General features: G+C 45.4%; 1 protein-coding gene across 3 annotated transcripts; it reads left to right on the forward strand.

Moving 5' to 3' along the window:
- The first annotated feature begins 10 nt into the window (after nucleotides 1-10).
- On the forward strand, nucleotides 11-19,641 carry eefsec (eukaryotic elongation factor, selenocysteine-tRNA-specific). 3 transcript variants are annotated; one of them, XM_014167119.3, is made up of 7 exons: nucleotides 11-761; nucleotides 2,068-2,275; nucleotides 3,787-3,883; nucleotides 4,612-4,776; nucleotides 6,722-7,393; nucleotides 10,010-10,166; nucleotides 10,417-12,735. In XM_014167119.3, the coding sequence occupies exons 1-7, from the start codon at nucleotides 458-460 to the stop codon at nucleotides 10,584-10,586; spliced, it is 1,773 nt and encodes a 590-aa protein (XP_014022594.2). In that variant the 5' UTR covers nucleotides 11-457; the 3' UTR covers nucleotides 10,587-12,735. The 3 variants fall into 3 exon arrangements, with proteins under 3 accessions (XP_014022594.2, XP_045561141.1, XP_014022593.2); XM_045705185.2 differs by lacking the exon at nucleotides 10,417-12,735 and adding an exon at nucleotides 18,297-19,058 and having other exon boundaries at nucleotides 14-761; XM_014167118.3 differs by lacking the exon at nucleotides 10,417-12,735 and adding an exon at nucleotides 19,089-19,641 and having other exon boundaries at nucleotides 15-761.
- Nucleotides 19,642-20,779: the final 1,138 nt, after the last annotated feature.

Consider the following 20,779-nt stretch of genomic DNA (forward strand, 5'->3'; position numbering starts at 1 on the left):
TTGAGATTGATTCCTGCCTTTGTGATCGCATTCCATCGCCAACACTCTCTTATCAAAAAGTTTGCTTAATAAATATAATTAGTTTTGAGTTTTAGACGGATATTTTCTTCCCACCTCATGATTTTGTAGCCTCTACTTGCAAGAGGGAATAAAACGTTACTCACACTTGCATTATTTCCAGAGGACTGTTTTTACTGATACGCAGGAAGAAAAGTTGAAAGAAAAGTTTGTGTAGCTCGACGGCTAACGTTTGTGTTTAGCTACCTATATTTCATCAAACATATTAATTAATTGTAACGCAAGGAGTTCAATGAATGAGGTTATTGAATATTAGTTTATCGTAAATGTTGTCAATTGTGTTGTGTCATTAACTTACTGAACGTAACTAGAGTTCAAGGCCCAGCCAGTAACGCTAGCTGCTGAGGTTGCGACAGGAGCAGATAACTAGCTACCAGTCATGGCAGACTCGAGCAACAACCACCCGAAGACTCTCAATTTTAATGTGGGGGTACTTGGGCATGTCGACAGCGGAAAGACGTCGCTTGCCAGGGCGCTCAGCAGCACAGCGTCGACGGCTGCCTTTGACAAGAACCCCCAGTCCCGAGAGAGAGGCATCACCCTGGATCTCGGCTTCTCCTCCTTCACCGTGGACCTCCCCGAGCAGCTGCGGGAGGACCCCGGGGGCCACGGCTACGACAAACTGCAGTTCACGCTGGTGGACTGTCCTGGACACGCGTCCCTCATTCGCACCATCATTGGGGGTGAGAGAAGTGAATGAGGAGAATATCATATTACTGCAGAGAGAAATCGATACCCTAACCATAGTAGCAAGACAGCAAATGTTCAGGTGTTGACACCTGTGTAACGGTGGAGATCCCATCACTCACACTAAATGACTGTACATGACATGTAGTGACACATTTCAACTGTCCAGTCAGCTGTCTGACAGCTCCTGGTACTCTAGCCATGAGTTTGACAGCCAGCTTCAATTATGGCAAATGGGAACATACTGGGACTGCAGAATAAAGAGTACACATAAACCTGATACAAATATACATTATTTCTTGACTCAACCATTTAATGCAGCCATTACATGGTTAACCCACACTGATTGACTGGCCCCTCCACTAGCCTGTGGCTTGGCAAGGAAGAGAGAGAGGAGGAATGGGTAGAAGTCTCCAGGAGGACAAGTGACTTCCTTACGCCCCAGCTAAATCCTGCTTAGTCATTCCCCCTCTCTTTCTTGCTACGATCTCTCTCTCCACTCCTGAGGAGTGTTTGTAGGCTTTATCCACATTTTTATTATTTTGGTTTTATTATTTCTAGGTAAGGAATTTACTATGTATGCCGTAAGTGGAGACTGCTTTGACAGGGCTGAGAGGCGAAGGTGCATTGGTGGGAGAAGAAGATTGGAGCTGAAGGAAAGCAGGATAAGGAGAGCACACACACAGTGGGAGTGTGGCCTGAGTCAGTGTATATGGCTGGTAGTTGGCTATATAAATCCAGTGTGTCCCTGTGGATGGCACATGCTGTGGATTAGGGCGGAAGGAAGGTGTGGGGATCAGGGTATGTAATCAACTTCCTCTCCTGTCCCCAATGGGGAGAGCACAGGATAGAAGGAAAGCCAAAGAGAGGCAGAGAAAATAGGGGAGCACAGGAAAGAAAGACTGCCAAAGTGAAGGAAAGAAAAGAGGGAGAGGAAAGACAACCAAGTGAGCTGGGGCTCTAATTTCAGCCCTCTAGCCCTTCTCCCTTCTCTACATCTTTACCCTTTGTACCCTCCGTCATCTCTCACCCTCTTCGTTATTATTCTTGGTTGTCTGTTGCTGTTTCTCCATTGATTGCGCAACTTATGACAGGTCATATGGGCCCTGTGTAGATAAGCTGTAACCATGCAGTGCTGAGTGGTCACAATAATTTCACTGAAGTATTTGGACTGGGGTGTTTATTATAGACAAGCCATATAGCATACGTAAGTCTAATTGTGTGTGTGTGTGTGTGTGTGTGTGTGTGTGTGTGTGTGTGTGTGTGTGTGTGTGTGTGTGTGTGTGTGTGTGTGTGTTTCAGGGGCTCAGATCATAGACTTGATGATGCTGGTGGTAGATGTGGTGAAGGGGATCCAGACCCAGACAGCAGAGTGTCTGCTGATAGGAGAGCTGACCTGCCCCCGCATGGTGGTCATTCTCAACAAGACTGACCTGCTGCCGCCCAACAAGAGACAGACCGCCATCGACAAGATGACCAAGAGACTGCACAAGACACTGGAGAACACCAGGTAACACACACACCAGGCCCCCAGTGTCCTTTCTGGAGCGTGAAGTCACCAGTTCTGCTGGTCGGCTACTATGTAGGAACCTAGCGGTGCCAAAAGCTCTGGGCCTGTAACCACAATGCATTTCAGAGGAGAACATTTGTCCTAAGTGCTGAGAATAGAGACATTTTACTCCTACTCCTACGGGTAAAAATAAAGCTATGCAGGGAAGGCTTTAGTCAACAGAGATACCAAGTCGACAGATTATTTAGGACACCTCATAAGCTGTCCTAACCGGTTAATAGTTACCAGCAGGTGTCTTGATAATAGAAAAGTGGTTCCTGCACCACATGCAACTGCTTTGGAGTTGTTGAAAGAATGTTTAGATATTTCTATATGATAAATCTATAAATAATGTAGACCTTCATGCTCGTCTTTCACAATGATTTCACATGAGGCCTATTACACATGATAAGCCTAAATAATTAGAACCACTAGGCTAATAAATATGTCTAATTGGGCATGTCTATAAGTTGGGAAATTGAAGGAATCTAGGGCTTATGTTAACTTTGATTGTTTGATGAAAATGATAGACCTTTCAAACATTGTATGCAACATTATCAGCAAGTGACATTGATGCCTACTGTGCCAAATCGATTTAGATATGTTAAACAGGAGTGACGAGTGTGTTGATATAATGGTAATTGTCAAAATTCCGCTTTTAACAACCATCAGAATTGGTTAAAAAAGTTTATGCATGCCAACATATTAAGCAATCATTAAGAGTAGGCAAAGTGATGGTGTCCGTCGGAAATTATATAACATTTTACCATTGAAACGTTTGAACATTCACTGTGGTTGTCTGAAGAAACACGTGCTATAGAGTTCACAGCTGGCGACGCCTCATCAGGATTGGTTATTCCCCAAATTGCAGCATGTCAATGGGCGTCATCACCATCTTTCCTTTGTGGTACCTCAACTGTTGTGATTACCAGCTTGGTCTTTAAACAGGTTTTAACAGGATTCTAAGAATGTTTCTGAGATGCTTTGTGGATATGGGCCCAGGTCTGACCTAGAAAGCCTGTAAATTACGATCGGCAGTATTGCCAAACACATTTTGTTTAGACAGCTGTTTATGCTGTAAAATGTGAATTGAATGAAATAGTGATCCATTCTGACTACTACATTTGTCGTCACACAGGATCAGGTGCTGACACAGACCAATCATGGCCTGCAGGCTATTAGGAGGCTCCATAGACATTAAGGCAGGATGAAAATGACTACATCGACCATGATCCTTTGCTACTTATTGCCACTTTCACTATGATCCTTAGCTATTTTCTGGGGTGCCATTCAGCCCCATTCAGCAATAATGGTGTGCTTCAAATTGAAATACTACCAACTTCATGCGCCATCGCGAGTTTTCCAAAGGAATACATGGATGACATCAATGCTATCACTGTCTTTTGGTTTTAATGTCTATGACACACACACACACAATAATTCTAACCCTTGTTTCATCCCCTGTTGGATAGATTTAAAGACTGTCCTGTGATTGCCTTGTCAGCAAAGCCTGGGGGTCCTGAGGCCCCTGAAACAGAGGAGCCCCATGGAGTGCCTGAGTTAATAGAGGTAAAGACCCTAGACACACTGGTGCCCCAGGAAGTGCCTGAGTTAATAGAGGTAAAGACCCTGGACACACTGGTGCCCCAGGAAGTGCCTGAGTTAATAGAGGTAAAGACCCTGGACACACTGGTGCCCCAGGAAGTGCCTGAGTTAATAGAGGTAAAGACCCTGGACACACTGGTGCCCCAGGAAGTGCCTGAGTTATTAGAGGTAAAGACCCTGGACACACTGGTGCCCCAGGAAGTGCCTGAGTTAATAGCATGTAAAGACCCTGGACACACTGGTGCCCCAGGACGTGCCTGAGTTAATAGAGGTAAAGACCCTGGACACACTGGTGCCCCAGGACGTGCCTGAGTTAATAGAGGTAAAGACCCTGGACACACTGGTGCCCCAGGAAGTGCCTGCGCTATCAGCAGTTTGGCTTAATATTCTGACTGATGTTTAGAAGCCTTCAATGGTACACACAGTATGATTCAGTAAAAGGTCACTCTTACAGAACAAAGACATATGACAGACACTGTCAGGTCAGGGGTTCTGCCCTATAATTAAATCACAATAGACACTGTCAGGAAGTGTTGATTAAACCACAGGATACACACTCAACACTACTATATGGCTCTCTGTGTGTATGACTCTGAATCACACTCATGCCTACAAGGACGTTACAATGTTATGAGAGCAGTTTTGACTTTGGAGTGTGTGTGTTTGTGTTTATGTGTATGTGTGTGTCCTAGTTGTTGAAGAGCCAGACGTACCTCCCTCACAGAGATCCGGGTGGAGCTCTGCTGATGGCTGTGGACCACTGCTTCTCCATCCGTGGTCAGGGCACTGTCATGACCGGAACCATCCTACAGGGGGCGCTGGCTGTCAACGACACTGTGGAGATCCCTGCGCTCAAGGTATGGTCACTTACCACAGAACACTGATGTACATGACCACTAAAATAAGTCTTGATCAGTGGTTCTCAACCTCAATCCCCCATGTCTATAGACCAGAAACCATTATTTGTGACATTGCAGAACATTCGCGTGCATTAGCCAATTTAATTAGTTGTAATTTTAGTTGATGTGGTCCTATAAAGAGACTATAGCATGATGGTAGTCCCTGCTTCCAGAAAGGTTGAGAATCATTGATGTAGTAGAAGAGCCCTGACTCAGATGACCTGGATGGCTGGAGTAGAAGATAAAAGCTACAGATATTTTTTGGGAAGTTCAGAAGTTGACTGCAAGGGGAGGGATGGGGGTGGAGGATGTGTCTGTGTGTTTTTGGGTAGACTGGGGACGAGGGGTGGGGTATTGGCAGTACAGGAGCTGGCTAATTTAGACCAGATGCAGTCACTCACACTTGTAGGCCAGCCCAGTTTATTAAACCTTACTATCAACTGGTGTCATCATAACATCCTCCACTGGGTGGCGGCAGAACCCTGGATAAACCAGCAGGTAGTCTCAGCGTTCAGTGTCAGAGAAAAATGGTGGTTAGGCCACACCGACCATACTCACCCACTCACAACATAATAACAACACTCAAAGATTATTCTGTTCTACACTGAACAAAAAATATAAACGCAACATGTAAAGTGTTAGTCCCATGTGTCATGAGCTGAAATAAAAGATCCCAGAAATATTCCATACGCACAGGAAGCTTATTTCTGTCATTCTCTGTTAGTGAGAATTTCTCCTTTGCCAAAATAGGTGTGGCATATCAATAAGCTGATTAAACAGCACAATCATTACACAGGTGCACCTTGTGTTGGGACAATAAAAGGCCACTCTAAAACGTGCAGTTTTGTCACACAATGCAACAGATGTCTCAAGTTTTGAGGGAGTGTGCGATTGGCATGCTGACTGCAGGAATGGCCACCAGAGCTGTTGCCAGAAAATGTAATGTTAATTTCTCTACCATAAGCCTACCATGTGTAACCACGCCAGCCCAGGACCTCCACATCCGGCTTCTTCACCTGTGGGAAGATCTGAGATCAGCCACCCGGACAGCTGGTGAAACTGTGGGTTTGCATAACCAAATAATTTCTACACAAACTGTCAGAATCCATCTCAGGGAAGCTCCACTTTACTGGGCAGATGGCAGACAGCGTGTAGGCTTGTGTGGGCGAGCGTTTTGCTGATGTCAGCTTTGTGAACAGAGAGCACCATGGTGGGGGTATGGGCAACAAACTTAATTGCATTTTATCGATGGCCATTTGAATGCACAGAGGTACCGTGACGAGATCCTGAGGCCCATTGTTGTGACATTCATCCGCTGCCATCACCTCATGTTTCAGCATGACAATGCACGACCCCATGTCGTAAGGATCTGTACACAATTCCTGGAAGCTGAAAATGTTCTCGTTCTTCCATGGCCTGCATACTCACCAGACATGTCACCCATTGAGCATGTTTGGGATGCTCTGGATCAACGTGAATGTGTCCCAGTTCCCGCCAATATCCATCAACTTCGCACAGCCATTGAAGACTGTATGCTAAGGAGATGTCACACTGCGTGAGGTAAATGGTGGTGACACCAGATACTGACTGGTTTTCTGATCCACCCCCCTACCTTTTTTAGGTATCTTTGACCAACAGATGTATATCTGTATTCCCAGTCATGTGAAATCCATAGATTAGGGCTTAATAAATGTATTTCAATTGACTGAACTCCTTATATGGACTGTAACTCAGTAAAATCATTGAAATTGTTGCATGTTGCATTTTATATTTTTGTTCAGTGTAATATTGTACATGTTCATACTTCATAATCTGTCAATTGCATACCTAACCTTGCACAAACAATCAATAGAGCTGGTGAGTTAGTTTGACCGTCTCTCTTTGTTTGTCTTTTAACCCCTAGGTGACCAAGAAAGTGAAGTCAGTTCAGATGTTCCGGCGGCCGGTGGCCGGGGCCATGCAGGGTGACCGGGTGGGCGTGTGTGTGACCCAGTTTGACCCTAAACTGCTAGAACGGGGGGTGGTGTGTACCCCTGGTTCCCTACACACTCTCCACGCAGCCCTCATCTCTGTCAGAAAGATTGGCTACTTCAAGGGTTCCCTGGCCACCCGCGCCAAGTTCCACATCACCGTGGGACATGAGACTGTCATGGCCAGGGTCACCTTCTTCGGTCTGCCACCTGGAGAGACCCACCAGACCTCCACCACGGACCCCCAGCTACCCACCTTAGACCCCCACGCCTCTGAGCCAGACCGTAGACCCCTGGACACACCCTTCTCCTTTGACCGGGAGTACTTCCACCAGGATGAGTATGTGATTGGCCAACGGCAGGCCGGAGGGGCGGGACAAGACCCGGAGCAGTGGGCGCTGCTGGAGTTTGAGCGTCCAGTCACATGTCCCACTCTCTGCCTGGTGATTGGCTCCAAGCTGGACACAGACATTCACGCCAACGCATGCCGACTGGCGTTCCAGGGGCGTCTGCTGGAGGGTTTTGAAGAGAAGAGCTACTCTGAGACTACACTACCCAGACTACGTATCTACAAGACCAAACACAAAGAGGGACAGGTGGAGAGGGTGAGTGGACCCCCTGCCACACACAGACACATCTTCCACCCCCTCACTCCTCTAATAGTCTGAACACACACACCCAACTCCCATCAGTCTTCCTGCTTGGCTCTCTGTCCTTGTTCCTCTGCCCCCCTCCCCTCCCCCTCTCCTTCCTGTCTTCTGGTCCTTGTTCCTCTAACCCCCTCCCCCTCTCCTTCCTGTCTTCTGGTCCTTGTTCCTCTAACCCCCTTCCCCTCTCCTTCCTGTCTTCTGGTCCTTGTTCCTCTAACCCCCTCCCCCTCTCCTTCCTGTCTTCTGGTCCTTGTTCCTCTAACCCCCTTCCCCTCTCCTTCCTGTCTTCTGGTCCTTGTTACTCTAACCCCCTTCCCCTCTCCTTCCTGTCTTCTGGTCCTTGTTCCTCTAACCCCCTCCCCCTCTCCTTCCTGTCTTCTGGTCCTTGTTCCTCTAACCCCCTTCCCCTCTCCTTCCTGTCTTCTGGTCCTTGTTCCTCTAACCCCCTCCCCCTCTCCTTCCTGTCTTCTGGTCCTTGTTCCTCTAACCCCCTCCCCCTCTCCTTCCTGTCTTCTGGTCCTTGTTCCTCTAACCCCCTCCCCCTCTCCTTCCTGTCTTCTGGTCCTTGTTTCTCTACCCCCCTTCCCCTCTCCTTCCTGTCTTCTGGTCCTTGTTCCTCTAACCCCCTTCCCTTCTCCTTCCTGTCTTCTGGTCCTTGTTCCTCTAACCCCCTCCCCCTCTCCTTCCTGTCTTCTGGTCCTTGTTTCTCTACCCTCCTCCCCCTCTCCTTCCTGTCTTCTGGTCCTTGTTCCTCTAACCCCCTTCCCCTCTCCTTCCTGTCTTCTGGTCCTTGTTCCTCTACCCTCCTCCCCCTCTCCTTCCTGTCTTCTGGTCCTTGTTTCTCTACCCTCCTCCCCCTCTCCTTCCTGTCTTCTGGTCCTTGTTTCTCTACCCTCCTCCCCCTCTCCTTCCTGTCTTCTGGTCCTTGTTTCTCTACCCTCCTCCCCCTCTCCTTCCTGTCTTCTGGTCCTTGTTTCTCTACCCTCCTCCCCCTCTCCTTCCTGTCTTCTGGTCTTTGTTTGGCTGTTTCTCATTGTGGACACACACACACACACACACACACACACACACACACACACACACCACACACACACACACACACACACACACACACACACACACACACACACACACACGAGTCCCGGCGATGTGGCGTGGAGAAGAATGCAGGGACTTTGCGTGTGCTGGGCTGTGACACAGGCATGTGTCCCCCTGACGCCAGCGGCAACAGCCAGACTGGTGCTGTTTGTACCTGAGTGGCACAGGAATATACCCACATCCACATGGCTCTCTGCATTCCCCCCAGCCCTCACTCTGGCCCCTGCTCTCTCGCTCTCGCTCTCATCTCTCTTTCTCTCTCTCTTTTGAGTCCTCAATCCATTATGCTTTTCCATCTCTCACCTTTACCGTCTTTCTCCCTGGCTCCATCTCGCTCTTGTAATATCTTCAATTACTTATTTTGTCATTTAATTCAACACACTTTCTCTGGCTCTTCTGTTGTTCCTCAGTTTGTCTTCCCCTTTTGACTCATAAGAGTCTTATCTGCCTCGTTGCTCCTGCCTGTCTGTCTGTTTCAGTGTTGTCTGCAGCCAGCAGCGTGTCTGTGTGTACACCCTCTCTCAGGATCACTCACAGTTCAGAGGTCAAGTGTGTGGACAAGTTTTACTGCTGTTAGGCTGTTACACATAGGTCGTTGACCCTGAGGTTGATCCTCTCCCTGTGAGGTCAGACTCAGGTCTTGTGACGTGAGTTCCCCTCCTAGAATGAGGAAGTTCTAATTGTTAGAATGTTTTCTAAGAGGACAAATATCTGCGTTTGAGATATGACTTTGTCATCCCTTAGTCACTGTGTTAGAGTTATTTTATTAGGATCCCCGTTAGCAGTTGTAAATGCAGCAGCTACTCTTCCTGGGTCCACACAGAACATGACCTAATACAAAACAAAAATAAACAGAACAGCTCAAGGACAGAACATACATTTAAAATAAGAGTATAATTTTAACAATCTGTAGCTTATCAGCGGTGACGCAACAGTCAGAACCGAACGTCAGAGTGAGCGAGGGAAGGAGCGGTGCCCTCCCTTTATCGGATCAGTGACGGGTGAGAGAGTCTCCGTGATGGACAGATACAAAACAGAAGAAAAATGCGAAGAGGAATGCGAGGATAGACAGACGGCAGTCCTAGGGGAATGTGGCTCATGCCAGCGTTGGGTTGGGACGGGACAAAACAGTGTCATGGTGGGGTCAGCCACCCCCCCACCAGTCACTATGGCGACAGAGTGGCAGCATGGCAACACACGAGATCATGCAGTAGTGTGTGTGTTAGATCAGAGCGGAACATGAAAAACAAACACACTGACCTCTCTTATACTGTCTGCCTCAAATCATTAAGGGATATGCTGGAACGTTGGTATTGGTGGTATTGGTATTATTTGTAGGATATTTGCTTGTATTTGTTACAGGAAGCTGCTCATTTAATGATAATATTATTTAGGCGTATTACATTACAATAATTATATTTTGTTGCATCTGTCATTGGTGCCTCTCTCAAGTCTCCTCCTTCTTCTGGTCAGGTGACAGACGACTACACTGTGATTGGCCGAAACCTGTTCAAGAAGGAGACCAACCTGCAGTTGTTTGTGGGGTTAAAGGTCACGCTGTCGACAGGCGAAGCGGGGGTCATCGAGGGCGGCTTCGGACAGAGCGGGAAGTTTAAGATTCGGGTGCCAGGTACGTAGGGATGGGCCTGTATGAATGTGTTAATGATTAAACAGACCTCGCCGCTGATCGGTTTAAAGCAGCGTATGATCACATCTGACCAACAGATATCAGCCATTTTCTATGAATTTCCTGCTGTTTGTACATGTTGAAACACCACCACCATTCGTTGACACCCAGCAGTACTGCACATGGCCTCCGTTCATTATGCTCTGTCTTTCCTTCTACTTCCCGTGGTTGTCCGTGGTCCGTTCGTTGTCAGGATCAGGATGTGGTGTGCTGGGAATCCCTCTCCAGGATTCCTCTGGGGGTAGCTCTGGTTCCGGGGTAGTCTGCACCCTGTTTATTTTACCTTCTGTCGCTCCACTCACCTCCGACCCACAGATAGGCTCCACACTGGGCCCGGTGGGAAGAGAAAACAAAAACATTTAGAAAGAGAACCATACCTACTTCCTCTCAACTCACTCACACTGGCGTACACACTCGCAAACATGCTCTTATATATACACTCACATACCTGGCTAGTCACTTAAGACATTCAGCATGCTCATTGATCATTCACTCTCATAGTTTGCCCTCTGTGTGTTCTTCTGACCTCTCGCTACTCTGGGTGTGCTTCTGTGTGCTTCCTTTCTCTCATTGTTTTTCGCCCCTTCAGGGCACATGATTCAAAATGGAGAAAGTGAGGGAGAGAAAGGAAAAGAGGGCTAGTTAGATTTGAGTGAGTCTTTGAAGGCCCCCCAGACCCCTCACAACCTCCCCCTTCACACACACTACTGTCCAATTCCCCCCCGCAACCTGCCCTGACCCCAAACTCATCCCCTGCAAGCCCCTTAGGGCCACCAGCCTGGCACTAGACGGCTATTCTAGAGGAGGAGAGAGAGGTGGACAGATTGAGGGAATGGAGCAGAGGAGGGGGATAGCTGTCATTTAGGCTTTGAAGTATAGATCTTCTCCGGTCTAATAAGTTGGACCCAAGGACCATCGGACCGATTTAAAAAGAAATGAGGTGCCTGAACGGACCCGAGGACCATCGGACCGATTTAAAAAGAAATGAGGTACCTGAATGGACCCAAGGACCATCGGGTTCAGGTCTGATGACATCAAGATCTAGATCCGGCCTGTACCCGATTGGACCGAGTGATGATAAAAATATGTTTATCAACCAAGTTGATCTTCTGGTTAACAAATAGATCTTTATATGTTGGCTATAGGCTATGGGTCCTCTCAGCTCAATCAGCTGTAGTTGCATAGACCCAAGGACAATCAAACAGGACCCAACCTGGACCCGAGGGAAAAGTTTGATTTATGAATCCAGACCCTCTCGGGTATTCAGGTCACATTTTACATTTGAGTCATTTAGCAGACGGTCTTATTCAGAGCGACTTACAGTAGTGAGTTCATATATACATCGGACCTCTACTTTGTCTATGTGATATGTAAGCCTGTAATTAAAAGGATAAAATACATGTTCATTATGTTGTTTAATGCAAAAAACAACTTGTTCTATGTTTGTGGTGACAGCTTTAGGAGGATAATTCAGTGTCTGTTGTAATTATGCTGAATAAGGGGGCGTGTGTGTGCTGACTCCATTTACAACAAAAAATAAAGGATTTTATTTGAAATTACATCACACTGATTAATTTGTGTGTGTGAGAGGTGTGAGCTAAGGCCAAGTGAGTTCTGTAGATCAGAGATTCATTCTGCCTGGCCTGTAACCATAACAACCTCCTCGGTGGCGCCATGTGATGCGGGTAGATGAGGTCAGCCAGTGCGACGGTTTGCTCAGGGAACATTTCTCACCTCTACGTGAGTGGAACAACAAGCAAACAAACATGTCAAACGCACACACACACACAGGAAGAGATGCCCCAGAGGAATCCACAGCACGCGCCCAGTCGCCTGAGGACTGTCAGACATCAGCGTAAATGTCAGCCAGAACAGAACCGCCACACAGAACCCTGACAGAGAGACAGAGTCAAGGTTCTTTCACGACCTTGAGTGTGAAACGGGAACCGTGAGACAAGACCACAACTGCTTAATAAGTTAAGGAGACTATGACTGGTGGGACATGGTTGCATGTGTGATTGGATGCCCAATCTGGAGCGTAAATGTCAGATGAAACATGACCATGGAATAGGACCGTGAGGCAGGACTATGACCCTTGTCTCCACTCTATCAGCAGCAGGATCAGGAGGCTGAGGTTGGCCATCCTGTTCAGGTTCAGCAGACCACAGTGGCTCCAGCATTGTCACTCTTTAAGTAGAGCAGAGAGGATCACTATCTATCTGTTCTCTCTCTCATCTCCTATCTTTGTCATCGTCAGTGTAAAGGGCAGATGTACTGTTGACCCTGAGTCACCACTATAGAGCAGTAAGAATGGGACTAGTGGTGTGGAGGTTTTTAAAAGTGACTTGTGTGCCCTAGAGTGATCTAGCGGTCTAAGCTGCTGCCTCCAGATCACATACACCGAGTATACCAAATATTAGGAACACCTTCCTACACTGAACAAAAATATAAACGCAACATGTAAAGTGTTAGTCCCATGTGTCATGAGCTGAAATAAAAGATTCCAGAAATATTCCATACTCATAGAATGCTTATTTCTGTCATTTTTGTGCACAAATTTGTTTACATCCCTGTTGGTGAGAATTTCTCCTTAGCCAAGATATGCCACACCTGTCAGGTGGATGGATTATCAAGAAACTGATTAAACAGCATTATCATTACACAGGTGCACCTTGTGCTGGGGACCATAAGGCCACCCTAAAATGTGCACTTGTCACACAACACAATGCCACAGATGTTTTTTTTTAATGTATTTTTATTTCACCTTTTATTTAACCAGGTAGGCCAGCTGAGAAAAGTTCTCATTTACAACTGAGACCTGACCAAGATAAAGCAAAGCAGTGTGACACTAACAACACAGTTACACATAGGATAAACAAATGTACAGTCAAAAACACAATAGAAAAATCTATGTACAGTGTGTGCAAATATAGTAAGGTTAGGGAGGTAAGGCAATAAATAGGCCATAGTGGCAAAATAATTACAATTTAGCATTAACACTGGAGTGATGGACGTGCAGATGATGATGTGCAAGTAGAGATACTGGGGTGCAAAAGAGCAAAAATAAATAATATGGGGATGGGGTAGTTGGGTGTGCTATTTACAGATGGGCTGTGTACAGGTACAGTGATCAGTAAACTGCTCTGACAGCTGATGCTTAAAGTTAGTGAGGGAGATATAAGTCTCCAGCTTCAGTAATTTTTGCAATTTGTTCCAGTCACTGGCGGCAGAGAACTGGAAGGAAAGGCGGCCAAAGGATGTGTTGGTTTTGAGGATGACCAGTGAAATATACCTGCTGGAGCGCGTGCTACGGGTGGGTGTTGCTATGGAGACCAGTGAGCTGAGATAAGGCCGAGCTTTAAGTAGCAAAGACTGATAGATGACCTGGAGCCAGTGGGTTTGGCGCCGAATATGTAGCGAGGGCCAGCCAACGAGAGCATACAGGTCACAGTGGTGGGTAGTTTATGGGGCTTTGGTGACAAAACGGATGGCAGAGAGTTGAAGGCTATTTTGTAAATTACATCGCCGAAGTCAAGGATCATTAGGATAGTCAGTTTTACGAGGGTATGTTTGGCAGCATGAGTGAAGGAGGCTTTGTTGCGAAATAGGAAGCCGATTCTAGATATAATTTTGGATTGGAGATGCTTAATGTGAGTCTGGAAGGAGAGTTTACAGTCTAACCAGACACCTAGGCATTTGAAGTTGTCCACATATTCTAAGTCAGAACCGTCCAGAGTAGTGATGCTAGGTGGGCAGGCAGGTGCGGGCAGCAATCGGTTGAAGAGCATGCATTTAGTTTTACTAGCATTTAAGAGCAGTTGGAGTCCAGGGAAAGAGTGTTGTATGGCATTGAAGCTCGTTTGGAGGTTTGTTAACACAGTGTCCAAGGAAGGGCCAGATGTATACAGAATGGTGTCGTCTGCGTAGAGGTGGATCAGAGAATCACCAGCAGCAAGAGCGATATCATTGATATATACAGAGAAAAGAGTAGGCCCGAGAATTGAACCCTGTGGCACCCCCATAGAGACTGCCAGAGGTCCGGACAATAGGCCCTCCGATTTGACACACTGAACTCTATCTGAGAAGTAGTTGGTGAATCAGGTGAGGCAGTCATTTGAGAAACCAAGGCTGTTGAGTCTGCCGATAAGAATGTGGTGATTGACAAGAGTCGAAAGCCTTGGCCAGGTCGACGAAAACGGCTGCACAGTACTGTGTTTTATCTATTGCGGTTATGGTATCGTTTAGAACCTTGAGAGTGGCTAAGGTGCACCCATGACCAGCTCTGAAACCAGATTGCATAGTAGAGAAGGTATGGTGGGATTCTAAATGGTCGGTGATCTGTTTGTTAACTTGGCTTTCGAAGACTTTAGAAAGGCAGGGCAGGATGGATATAGGTCTGTAACAGTTTGGGTCTAGAGTGTGTCCCCCTTTGAAGAGGGGGATGACCGTGGCAGCTTTCAAATCTTTGGGGATCTCAGACGATACGAAAGAGAGGTTGAACAGGCTAGTAATAGGTGTTGCAACAATTGTGGCGGATCATTTTAGAAGAGAGGGTCCAGATTGTCTAGCCCAGCTGATTTGTAGGGATACAGATTTTGCAGCTCTTTCAGAACATCAGGTATCTGGATTTGGGTGAAGGAGAAGGGGGGGTGGGGCTTTGGCAAGTTGCTGCAGGGGGTGCAGAGCTGTTGGTAGGGGAAAAATTGTTATTGAAATGATTGTAGATTTATCGGTGGTGACAGTATTTCCTGGCCTGTGGGCAGCTGGGCAGCTGAGAGGATGTGGTCTTATTCTCCATGGACTTTACGGTGTCCCAAAACTTTTTGGAATTAGTGCTACAGGATGCACATTTCTGTTTGGAAAAAGCTGGCCTTAGGAAAGCTAACTGACTGTGTATATTGGTTCCTGACTTCCCTGAAAAGTTGCATATCGCGGGGGCTATTCGATGTTAATGCAGTACGCCACAGGATGTTTTCTGCTCGTCAAGGGCAGTCAAGTCTGGAGTGAACCAAGGGCTATATCTGTTCTTAGTTCTACATTTTTTTAATGGGGCATGCTTATTTAAGATGGTGAGGAAAGCACTTTTAAAGAACAACCAGGCATTCTCTACTGACGGGATGAGGTCAATATCCTTCCAGGATACCCGGGCCAGCTCGATTAGAAAGGCCTGCTCTCTGAAGTGTTTTAGGGAGCTTTTGACAGTGATGAGGGGTGGTCTTGACGGACGCAGGCAATGAGGCAGTGATCGCAGAGATCCTGGTTGAAGACAGCAGAGGTGCGTTTAGAGGGCAAGTTGGTCAGGATGATATCTATGAGGGTGCCCATGTTTACTGATTTAGGGTTGTACCTAGTAGGTTCCTTGATCATTTGTGTGAGATTGAGGGCATTTAGCTTAGATTGTAGGACGTCCGAGGTGCTAAACATATCCCAGTTTAGGTCACCTAACAGTACGAACTCTGAAGATGGCTGGGGAGCAATCAATTCACATATGGTGTCCAGGGCACAGCTGGGGGCTGGGGGGGGTCTATAACAAGCGGCAACAGTGACAGACTTATTTCTGGAAAGGTGGATTTTTAAAAGTAGAATCTCTAATTGTTTGGGCACAGACCTGGATATTATGACAGAACTCTGCAGGCTATCTCTGCAGTAGATTGCAACTCCGCCCCCTTTGACAGTTCTATCTTGACGGAAAATGTTGTAGTTGGGGATGGCAATTTCTGAATTTTTGGTGGCCTTCCGAAGCCAGGTTTCAGATACGGCTAGAACATCAGGGTTGGCGGAGTGTGCTTAAGCAGTGAATAAAATATATATGCATAGTCACTTTAACTATACATTCACGTACATACTACCTTATTCCAGGATTTTTCTTTATTTTTACTATTTTCTTCATTGTAGAATAATATTGAAGACATGTAAACTATGAAATAACACATGGAATCATGTAGTAACCAAAAAAGTGTTAACCTCTATGGGCTAGGTGGGACGCTTGCGTCCCACCTACTCAACAGCCAGTTGAATCCTGTGGTGCGTTATTCAAATACCTTAGAAATGCTATTACTTCAATTTTTCAAAAATAGGACTATTTTACACCATTTTAAAGATAAGACTCTCGTTAATCTAACCACACTGTCCGATTTCAAAAAGGCTTTTTCAACGAAAGCAAAACATTAGATTATGTCAGCAGAGTACCCAGCCAGAAATAATCAGACACCCATTTTTCAAACTAGCATATAATGTCACATAAACCCAAACCACAGCTAAATGTAGCACTAACCTTTGATGATCTTCATCAGATGACAACCCTAGGACATTATGTTATACAATACATGCATGTTTTGTTCAATCAAGTTCATATTTATATCAAAAAACAGCTTTTTACATTAGCATGTGACGTTTAGAACTAGCATACCCCCCGCAAACTTCCGGGGAATTCGCTAACAATTTACTAAATTACTCACGATAAACGTTCACAAAAAGCATAACAATTATTTTAAGAATTATAGATACAGAACTCCTCTATGCACTCGATATGTCCGATTTTAAAATAGCTTTTCGGATGAAGCACATTTTGCAATATTCTAAGTACATAGCCCGGCATCACAGGGCTAGCTATTTAGACACCCAGCAAGTTTAGCATTCACCATAATCAGATTTACTATAAGAAAAATGGTCTTACCTTTCCTGTTCTTCGTCAGAATGCACTCCCAGGACTTCTACTTCAATAACAAATGTTGGTTTGGTCCCAAATAATCCATCGTTATATCCGAATAGCGTCGTTTTGTCCGTGCGTTCCAGAAACTATCCGAAATGGTAAATAACGGTCGCGCGCATGGCGCATTTCGTGACAAAAAAATTCTAAATATTCCTTTACCGTACTTCGAAGCATGTCAACCGCTGTTTAAAATCAATTTTTATGCGATTTTTCTCGTAGAAAAGCGATAATATTCCGACCGGGAATCTCCTTTTCGGCAAACAGAGGAAAAAATCACAAAGACGGGGGCGGCCAGGTCACGCGCCTAAGCCCACAGTCCCTTGATCGGCCACTTGAGAAAGGCGATAATGTGTTTCAGCCTGGGGCTGGGATGACGACATTCTGTTTTTTCCCGGGCTCTGAGCGCCCATGGACGACGTAGGAAGTGTCACGTTAGAGCAGAGATCCTTTGTAAAAGATAGAGATGGCAAAGAAGTTCCAGAAATGGTCAGACAGGCCACTTCCTGTAAAGGAATCTCTCAGGTTTTGACCTGCCATTTGAGTTCTGTTATACTCACAGACACCATTCAAACAGTTTTAGAAACTTTAGGGTGTTTTCTATCCATATATAATAAGTATATGCATATTCTAGTTACTGGGTAGGATTAGTAACCAGATTAAATCGGGTACGTTTTTTATCCAGCCGTGAAAATACTGCCCCCTAGCCCCAACAGGTTAACCTCTATGGGCTAGGTGGGACGCTTGCAACAGCCAGTGGAATGACTATTTTACACCATTTTAAAGACAAGTCTCTCGTTAATCTAACCACACTGTCCGATTTCAAAAAGGCTTTACAACGAAAGCAAAACATTAGATTATGTCAGCAGAGTACCCAGCCAGAAATAATCAGACACCCATTTTTCAAGCTAGCATATAATGTCACATAACCCCAAACCACAGCTAAATGCAACACTGTGTGAATCAGGCCTTCATGTTCAAACTGCTGCAAAGAAACCACTACTAAAGGACACCAATAAGAAGAAGAGACTTGCTTGGGCCAAGAAACAAAAGCAATGGACATTAGACCGGTGGAAATCTGTTCTTTGGTCTGATGATTCCAACTTTGTGATTTTTGGTTCTAACCGCCGTGTCTTTATGAGATGCTGAGTAGGTGAACAGATGATCTCCGCATGTGTGGTACCCATCGATGAGGCATGGAGGAGGAGGTGTGATGATGTGGGGGTGCTTTGCTGGTGACGCTGTCTGTGATTTTATTTAGAATTCAAGGCACACTTAACCAGCATGGCTACCAAAGCATTCTGCAGTAATACACCATCCCATCTGGTTTGCGGCTAGTGGAACTATCATTTGTTTTTCAACAGGACAATGACCCAACACACCTCCAGGCTGTGTAAGGGCTATTTGACCAAGAAGGAGAGTGATGGAGTGCTGCATCAAATGACCTGACCTCAACCCAATTGATATGGTTTGGGATAAATTGGACCTTAGAGTGGAAAAGCAGCCAACAATTGCTCAGCATGTGTGGGAACTCCTTTGAGACTCGGGGCCTTCCCTGTAGCTCAGTTGGTAGAGCATGGTGTTTGCAACACCAGGGTTGTGGGTTCGCTTCCCACGGGGGGCCAGCACAGAAAAAAAAAGGTATGAAATGTATGCATTCACTACTGTAAGTCGCTCTGGATAAGAGCGTCTGCTAAATGACTAAAATGTAAAAATGTAAATGTTGGAAAAGCATTCCAGGTGAAGCTGGTTGAGAGAATTACAAGTGTGTGTAAAGATGTCATCAAGGCAAAGGGTGGCTACTTTGAAGAATCTAAAATCGAACATATTTTGATTTGTTTAACACGTTTTTGGTTACTACATGATTCCATATGTGTTATTTCATAGTTTTGATGTCTTCACTATTATTCTACAATGCAGAAAATAGTAAAAATAAATTAAAACCCTTGAATTAGGTGTTCAAACTTTTGACTGGTAATGTATACATATTTAATTCCTCTGTCCTATCCAATAAACAAATGATATGTGAAGACTTTTTTTTAAAGGGGGGGAAATATGACTTGTATAAACTAACAGCAATTCTAATGCTAATATGAATTATCTCTCTCTATATCTCTCCCTCTCTCTCTTCCCTATTCCCTCTCTCTTCTCTTCAGAGGGTCTCAGTCTAGAGACTAAGCAGCTCCTCTCCTCCTCTGCCAAGAAGAGAGTTAAGGGTGGGGCTAAGGGGGAACCAGCCAAAGAGGATGATGCCAAGACAGACTCTCAGCCAATCTGCATCAACCTCCGATTCAAGAGATACGTCTTTGACCCCCACAAGAAGATGGTTCAGATCTGACCTCTGCAGCAGCAGCTATAGGATGAGACCTTTGATGTAGTGTAAAAAAATAAATTGTGCGTAAAAGCTGATCTCCGTTCACCGGGAAAGTATTGCTCACTATATTTTCAATGCATTTTTCTGCGATCGTCGCAGCGGTCTAAGGCACTGCATCTCAGTGCAAGAAGCGTCACTACAGTCCAAGGTTCGATTACAGGCTGTATCACATCTGGACGTGATTGGGAGTCCCATAGGGCGGCTCACAATTGACCCAGTGTCGTCAGAATTTGGCCGGGGTAGGCTGTCATTGTAAATAAGAATTTGTTCTTAACTGACTTGCCTAGTTAAATAAAGGTTCAATTTAAAAAATAAATAAAAATGTAAACAAAAAAGGTGCGTAAGCGTCGTTTGTGTGCGTTTTTCCCTCCGCTATACCACTGGATAAGACCATGTTACAGTGATGATGGATAGAGGAGAGAGAGGACAGTGGTTCAGAGACCATGTAGAGCCTGGCCTCTGTATCTGGGGAACAGATGCTTCCATCTTCTCTTACACACAGACTGAGGACCTAAAGATCTCACCTGAATTCCCATCATTGTGGTCTGCTGAGAAGCCTGAGTGAAAAGCAGGAAATATTTGTGCTTCTTTGTTTCAACCACATTTTCCCAGTGACAGTAGTGACAGCCTAGGTTTTCTGTCTCATGTTACTCCCCAGTTATCGCAGACGCCACCCCCTCGTTGTTTTGTTGGCTGACCTGAAAGTTGCTCATGTATGATGTGGCAAATGTCATGTAGTATACAATGGTTCAGTCAGTAAAGCAGGTCTTAATAGTTAGCTCTCTTTAACTTTATACAGTAAGCATAATATAATTCACATCGTTTCCTATTCTACGGCGTGGTGGGAATGTATAAAAGAGTATCTTTATCAGTATAGCGTCATGTCTCTCCTCTTTTCTATTAGCCACGTGCAGAATCTCATTCACCTATTTATCTTATAGCCTATAAGCACAATAATGCCCCTTCATCACACTTACTGTTTTACCTACAGTTGAAGTCGGAAGTTTACATACACCTTAGCCAAATACATTTAAACTCAGTTTTTCACAATTCCTGACATTTAATCCTAGTAACAATTCCCTGTCTTAGGTCAGTTAGGATCACCACTTTATTTTAAGAATGTGAAATGTCAGAATAATAGTAGAGAGAATTATTTATTTCAACTTTTATTTCTTTCATCACATTTCCAGTTGGTCAGAAGTTTACATACACTCAATTAGTATTTGGTAGCATTGCCTTTAAATTGTTTAACTTGAATCAAAGTTTTGGGTAGCCTTCCACAAGCTTCCCACAATAAGTTGGGTGAATTTTGGCCCTTTCCTCCTGACAGAGCTGCTGTAGGCCTCCTTGTTCGCACACGCTTTTTCAGTTCTGCCCACAAATGTTCCATGGGATTGAGGTGATGGCCACTCCAATACCTTGACTTTGTTGTCCTTAAGCCATTTTGCCACAACTTTGGAAGTATGCTTGGGG

This window comes from Salmo salar, chromosome 22 (genome assembly GCF_965601325.2).
Source record: "Salmo salar chromosome 22, fSalSal1, whole genome shotgun sequence".
In the NCBI taxonomy this organism is placed as follows: Eukaryota; Metazoa; Chordata; class Actinopteri; order Salmoniformes; family Salmonidae; genus Salmo; species Salmo salar.